Source organism: Oryza glaberrima, chromosome 11, assembly GCF_000147395.1.
Source record: "Oryza glaberrima chromosome 11, OglaRS2, whole genome shotgun sequence".
Classification (NCBI taxonomy): domain Eukaryota; kingdom Viridiplantae; phylum Streptophyta; class Magnoliopsida; order Poales; family Poaceae; genus Oryza; species Oryza glaberrima.
The window spans coordinates 24647192-24654597 of NC_068336.1; the positions used below are offsets into that span (position 1 = coordinate 24647192).

At 44.0% G+C, this 7406-nt stretch overlaps 1 protein-coding gene across 1 annotated transcript; it reads left to right on the forward strand.

Annotated features, from left to right (window-relative positions):
* Nucleotides 1–5047: 5047 nt before the first annotated feature.
* Nucleotides 5048–7153, forward strand: LOC127754338 (putative serine/threonine-protein kinase-like protein CCR3). Its single transcript, XM_052279833.1, has 2 exons — nucleotides 5048–5818; nucleotides 5969–7153. The coding sequence occupies exons 1-2, from the start codon at nucleotides 5336–5338 to the stop codon at nucleotides 6992–6994; spliced, it is 1509 nt and encodes a 502-aa protein (XP_052135793.1). The 5' UTR covers nucleotides 5048–5335; the 3' UTR covers nucleotides 6995–7153.
* Nucleotides 7154–7406: the final 253 nt, after the last annotated feature.

The window sequence follows — 7406 nt, forward strand, 5'->3', positions numbered from 1 at the left end:
TTCGCTATATTCTAGGAGCGATCGACCAGAAAACCATGGTTTTTTCAAAGAAAATGGCAGTATCTCATACAAAATAATTAAGCCACATAAGAACAATATTTTTCTATATCTTGAACCCAACATATGGAAAGAATCTCTCAAACATGTATCACTTTGGTAAGTAACTATACATTGCTTGCTGTTTATTTCCTGACAAAAATGTCGATCATATGAATTGGCCAAATTGGAATCAAATAGAATGAAATAATGTATCCTGACTACATAAAGTGCAATTCTTCAAAGCTTCTGGTTATTTTGCTGTTACTCCACTAGAAATGTGCAAGGCTTCAAGAACCAAAACATGCTACTGGAGCTCCCTGTTAGAAGTATAAATATGTTAGTTAGACATTAGAGTCAAATATATATATAGAGATAAGATATATCCTAGAGATAGTATCCTAGAGATAAGATAGAGTCTTAGAGATAGAATTCTAGAGATAAATCTACTCTTACTTGTATTGTACTCCAAGTCTCTATTTCCTATGTACTCCTATATATACCCTATGAGAGGGTCGATCCAATATATAAGAAAACATCAAAATACAATATATTAGAATTTTCCACATGGTATTAGAGCCATAGACTAGCGTCGACCGATCTTTGATACAATTCATCCATCCTTCGGCGCTGCCCCAGGGAGACGAGATGAATCTGTAAGCTCTCCCTGGGGCAACGCAAGCTAGCTAGCCTCTTCAATCATTAGCCGAAGAAGCAAGTGCCTAATCAGCCGCCAATTCCATTAATTAGCATTAGATTAGATTAGTTTCTTCATTAGCCACATAAAAAGCGATCCTCCTGAGCGGAAGCAACCATTGTCCATCAATCTTTATAGCCAATTCAAGCGTCATATCGAGCAGCAAGAATCAGAGAAACCGAGCCCGAGGGCAAGCAGCAGCGCGGTGAATCGAGCCCGAGGAGAATTCACACGCATGAATTTGTGGCGGCCACCGGTCGTCGAGATCGACTCCCTCCGCGGCAACAACACATGTCTTCGGATCTACACGGACAACACTCATCATCAGCTGTACGACTACATCGACTCCGATCCGATGGTCTTCATCAACGTGGTAACATGCCGCCACTGACTCGTCCACATAGATGGACACTCGCGTCCTCTGACAGATTAATCTGCAAGACGCTTCATCGACGACATCGACCGCGTCCTACGACCGCGTCACCGACGACGGCATCGATCACGTCATCTACGACGATAACGACTGCATCAACTCGGCATCATCATTGTGATGACCGCTACATGGCGTGAAAGGACCAACCGAAGTGGTGGCCTCATCGCCAACGACGTCCTCTGACATATGTAAGACATCCCTAATGGCATCCTCTGACATCTATAGGGTGCAAGATGCTAACAATTACAGTTTTTGTCTTCACACTATGGCATAAATATTTTTTTTCGCCTTCGGCTATTTGCGGCTACATCAACTACCACGACCACGGCTACTTCATGATCGGCTACATCAACGAACGTCTACAACAAAAATCATTGACGGAAACTCCAGTCAAAAGCGTCCGTGTCATCGCTATCGTCCATGACACTCCCGCTATGACTGCGGGAGGGAATAGAGGAGAGTCAAGGGACGACACAGAAGGGGACGCAGGCACCAAGTGGAGGACCGACCATCAGAGATGCAATCGATGATGATGACTCAAAGAGATGAAGAAATAGAAGATTTCAAATCCAGTCGCAATCGTTCGCTTCGCTCCCGTTACGACTGAGGGGGAATGTTAGAAGTATAAATATGTTAGTTAGAGATAAGAGTCAAATACATATATAGAGATAAGATATATCCTAGAGATAGAATCCTAGAGATAAGATAGAGTCTTAGAGATAGAATCCTAGAGATAAATCTACTCTTACTTGTATTGTACTCCAAGTCTCTATCTCCTATGTACTCCTATATATACCCTATGAGAGGGTCGATCCAATATATAAGAAAACATCAAAATACAACATATTAGAATTTTCCACACTCCCTTCTGTTTCATCATCTCTCACTAAGAACCTGACCCTGCTATGCATGTATACAGAAGGTTAGGAAAGTAAAAGAAGGCATTTGCACGACTGAGAATATTATTGATGGATAAGGTAAAAAAAGGTGTCCATGACAACTAGTCCTGCAAGATCATAAAATGCACAATCTCCTGAGTACTTCTCACAAACTTCTGTAAATTATAGCATGGCTTGATAAGAGAATACAGTGCTCAAGTGGCCTATATGTATTTTCAGAGCTGATCTGAAAAAAAAATGTATTGGGGAAGGTTAAAAATCCTCCTGTTTGCACACTACATATAATAGCTATTGCTGCCATTAATCCAATAAAAAACAATGCCATTAATACAAAAGATACAAAGTTTATGAGACACAATAACCTTATTGGTTATTTGTGTGCAATGTCTCACTGAATGGCATTCGTCTCTTGGATGGAGCTATCCTTTTGCCCTAATCTTGGACTGTCTTCTCTAATGGCTGGTTACAAGCTCAGCACAGCAAGACATTGAGAGAAAGAGACGATGATACAAGCTCAGAGGATCATATTCTTCTGAACAGCAGGCCACTGAAAGTGTCAAAGCAGATCGAAAAAAGAAGGTCAACACTCAGCTGCTGTTCTTTTCCGTCCAGAAGTTATAAGCTGCATGGATTACATGGCATGAAGAAATTTCAGAATAAATGCGGAGATTACCGTGAGTTTAATGTAATAGAAGGAAGGTGGAAAGAGGTACTAACAGATGAAGATAGGTCAGATGTCTTCAGTACTCTCAGTCTCTTAACTGAAGAAACAAACATCCTACATGATTTGGAGTTTCAGACTACCAGATAAGCAATTTTACAGTCCTTGAGAAGGTACTATGAGGTACTAAAAATTTTGTAAAATTTAGTACCTTATAGTATCTAGATATCAAAAGGTATCAAATTTACAATAAAAAAGTGGTACCTCATGGTATCTCCTTAAGAACCGTAAAATTGCTCCTATCAAATAGGAGGCATGGTCTAGTTTGATGGTAGAATTCTTTTTTCTCAGTTTGATAATCATTTGATAATCAATAAAACTGAAAAAAAATTAAGGCAATAGACTGCATATCATTTTTAAGCATTGCTGTTTGCGTAATCAGTATCCAATAAATGTAGTAACTTTGTTTACTACTCTCTGAAAATGCAAGGCAGAACGGAAAACACACCCCCACGGCACATCTCCAACAAGCACCCAGTCACCTTCATAATCTCCAGTTCTATCTAGCAAGCCAGAAATTGCCACACCTTCCTGCCGGCAGTTGTTTGCTCCAGCAGCGAGGGGGTCTCTTTCGGCTTAAATACAACAATGCAAATTGAACACATCGGATCAGATACTGATCTGATAACCCAGCCATTCAAATTTCAAAATACTGAAATTAACGAGGAAATAACTTGCGAACTTTCGAAATAACATAAAGAAACAATTTATGCAATGCCATTGTTCAGTATCAGTGGAAAACTCTGCAAATACTCTCATAAACTACAGTCGCAATTGAATGATTTGTTTTTGTTACAATTAGAGTTGAGGTTCATATACCTGCAAGAAGGCCTCGGAATACCTTGTCAACCGCTAAAGAACCTTTCAATCAGTTTGGCAAAAACTAATTACAGGAAATATATGGGAAAACAAAGACCGCGCCGGGGGCTCAGGGGTGGCGCGACCAGCGCCGCCGCCTGCCGGGAGGACTAGTGGAAACCACGGTGATGCAGTGATCCGTCGGGGGCTCGGGAGAGATGCGGTGCCTGCGTCGGGGGGTCGGGGGCAGCGCCGCCGCCTGCCGGGAGGAGAAGCAGAAATCGCGGTGATGCGTGGGGGGGGGGGGGGGCGAGATGCTTTGCGTCGAGCCACCGATTCCGCCGTACCTGACGAGACAGATAAATCATCCCATTCCAAAATTACCCTTAATTTATATTAACATATTACTAATCTATCCTTTAAGATAAACGGCCGAGATTAATTCTACTTGGAGTAGAATACTGCAAGTATATTGCACTGGAGCACCTCTCTTAAAATAAAGGGTCGAGATTAATTCTACTTGTAGGGTGTGTTTAGATCCAAAGTTTGTAAAATTCCATCACATCAACCTATCATACACATACAACTAACTTTTCAGTCACATCATCTCCAATTTCAACCAAAATCCAAACTTTGGATGGAACTAAATGCAGCCGTAGTATAATACTACAAGTAGAGAGCACCGGAGCGTCACCCCTGCCTCCTCACCCCGGCTCCATCCTGCTGTCGCTCGTCTTGTGCCGCTGGTTCCTTAACACGCGTCTGCTTTCGTTTTCACTCACCCAATCGGCGATATCCTTGGCTCCTTGCCGTTGCGTTACCGGCCTGCGAGAGTGGCATGACTGCGATGCCAAAAAAACACGACAACGGTATATTTTTTAATTCCCTCCCAAACCAGTATTTTCTTACAAATTTGATAAAAAGAACATGTAATTTCAAAAAAAACAATTCTTTGATTAGATGCCGAGCCGAAACAAGACGCGGATTCCAGATTCCACCGCGTGAGAGGATAAGAACGGCCATGGCGGTAATTTCCCTCCCTTGGCAGACGACTTGACTGAGGTGACGTCCCTATGATGGGTTCTATTTTCGTCAAGCATACGGAGTACTCCCTCCGTCCCAAAAAAAGACAAACCTTGGTTTCCGTGCCCAATATTTTACCGTCCGTCTTATTTGAAAAAAATATGAAAAAAAAATTAAAAAACAAGTCACGCACAAAGTATTAATCATGTTTTATCATCTAACACCAATAAAAATACGAATTATAAAAAAATTTTATATAATACAAACAGTTAAAATTGGACACGTAAATATAGGGTTTATCTTTTTTTTTTTGAAACGGAGAGAGTATATGTGGAGCTCAGGAAACCACGCGTCCCTATAGTGGTGATTGATTTATGGAGGTTTTGTTCATAAAACTGTCAGTGACATCCTGTGGGTTTCCTGAGCTCCACATTCTCGACGAAATGCCACTCATGAGATGCGCCATTTCATTTCCGTGTGATCGATGCTACATGGGCGCATAAGCCAGTAGTAGTAATTAATTTCCTCTAACCTTCGCCTATTTTCCATTTCGCTGAGCAGGAAAGGCAACGACCAAGGAAACAACAAGTCTATGGAGTCCACGTCCACACCTTCTTTCCAGGAAGTTTCTCCGTGTGAGGCCTCTGCCTCTCTAAATCACTGAATCCATCTGTGTTTTTGTTACAATCCTGCAATCACTCGAATCCTGCCTGAGTTGCGAGATTGCCATGGCGCTGTGGGGCGGGCTGGGACAGGCAGCGACGGTGGCGCAGCTTGTTGGGGTGGACGTCGGTGGGCTCATCTTCATGATCGTGCAAGCGGCAGCAACAGCTCGGCAGAACAAGAAGGAGTGCCAGCAGCTGGCCGGCCGCGTCCTCTTGATCTCGGAGATGCTACCGCAGTTGCAGTTGCAGGAGGCAGAGGTAATGCGGTGCCGAATGGCCGAGCTGGACGGCGTGCTCCGTGAGGCGCACGAGCTCGTCGCGTCGTCCTGCCAGGCGAGGAGCGCGGCCTACCGGTTGGTGATGGCCGGGCGGCAGGCGGACATGTTCAGGGATGTGCAGAGGAGGATCGACTCGTGCCTTCTCGACTTTAACATCGTGAGCCACATCAACATCACCCGCCGCTTCGATGGAAACTACAACGTGCCGAATCCTAGCGGTGGCACGACCGTAACATCTACATATGCAGGCCCCCGATATAAGTTCCAGGTAATTGAAACGTACATGTGGCCTCAAGCTCAGTTTTACACTTGTACTATTTCATTTCAATGTCGTATTAATTCTTCCATTGGTTCATTATCTCAAAACATTCTCTATGGTCTTTAATTTTTCGTGCCTATTTGTACTAATGCTGCGAAGATCGATTGGGAGTTACCCCGCACACACGGAGTCCAAGAATTCACTTTGAAGGAGCTTGTGGCAGCGACCAATAACTTCAACAGTGTGATTGGTAGGGGTGGCCACGCAACGGTGTACGTGGGAATGCTTCAAGACTTTCGGGAGGTGGCCATCAAGCGCGCGAATGTGTTCTTGCACCCTGACAGCGAGGAGGAATTCAGGGCAGAGATCACAATCCTCTCCCAAGTACGTCACAAGCACATCGTAGGCCTTTTAGGCTGGTGTGCAGTGGATGAGGATAAGGGCCTACCGTTAGTCCGTAAAAAGAAGGAGAAGGCGCGCCTGCTCGTCTTGGAGCACATGAAGAACGGCTCACTTTTCGACCACCTGCATAATCTGCAGTGGTCCTCCTCGCCAGTGAGGGCGTCCTGGAGGATGCGCATTGAGATATTGCTGGGCGTGTCGCGGGCCATAGAGTATTTGCACGACTACGCCGTGCAGCCAATAATCCATCGTGACGTCAAGTCGAACAACGTCATGCTCGACGACACCTGGGTGCCACGATTGGTTGACTTTGGCGCGTCGCTCACCTGGGATGAGATGGAGTGTAGTAATATTGTAGTCAGTGGGACGGCAGGATATATCGACCCAGAGTACATTGAAACTAGTCGTCTGAGACCGACAAGCGATATCTACAGTTCTGGAGTTGTGATGCTGGAGGTATTGACGGGGAGGAAGGCACTTGACTTGAACAGGGAGGACAATGCCAGGAGGTTGGTGCACCTCGCGCTGCCACTCATCGAGGCGGGAGAGCTGCGGAAGTTACTAGACAGTCGCATGGCGACAGAGCCAACGCCGAGGGAGCTCGAGGCGGCGAATCTGGTGGCACACACGGCATCGCGCTGCCTGCAGTTCCCAGGGGAGTGCCGGCCAGCCATGTCAGAAGTTGCCACCAACCTCAAGACCGCGCTCGAGCTCGTCAGTGGTGATGGACTGGAGAGTTTGAGCGGTGATAGTACATCGTTTGCCAATGCCAATTGTCTGTGATCACATCATCTAGTATTAGGTTTTTCCTCTTTTTTGATGGGATCGATTAGCTTTGATTCCTTCCTAAATCCTGGGTATACCCGTAATCCCGTATGCATTGCTCCCTGGCGAAGGTCTGAAGGATATGGCATATATGTATGGATGCTATATACCTAGAACCAAAATCTAACAAAAACAAGTTCAAATTCAGTTCAAACTTGCTTTGAACTAGTTAGTAAAGTAGTTAGTGTTAATATCTAAGTAACTGAAAAAGTTTCATACTCATTTGAATTGGTATATACTCAATTTCAACAATGGTGCCCGGACACCATGGAGCACCAAACAAATTTAATATATATATATATATATATATATATATATATATATATATATGTATATATATATATATATATATATATATATATATATATAT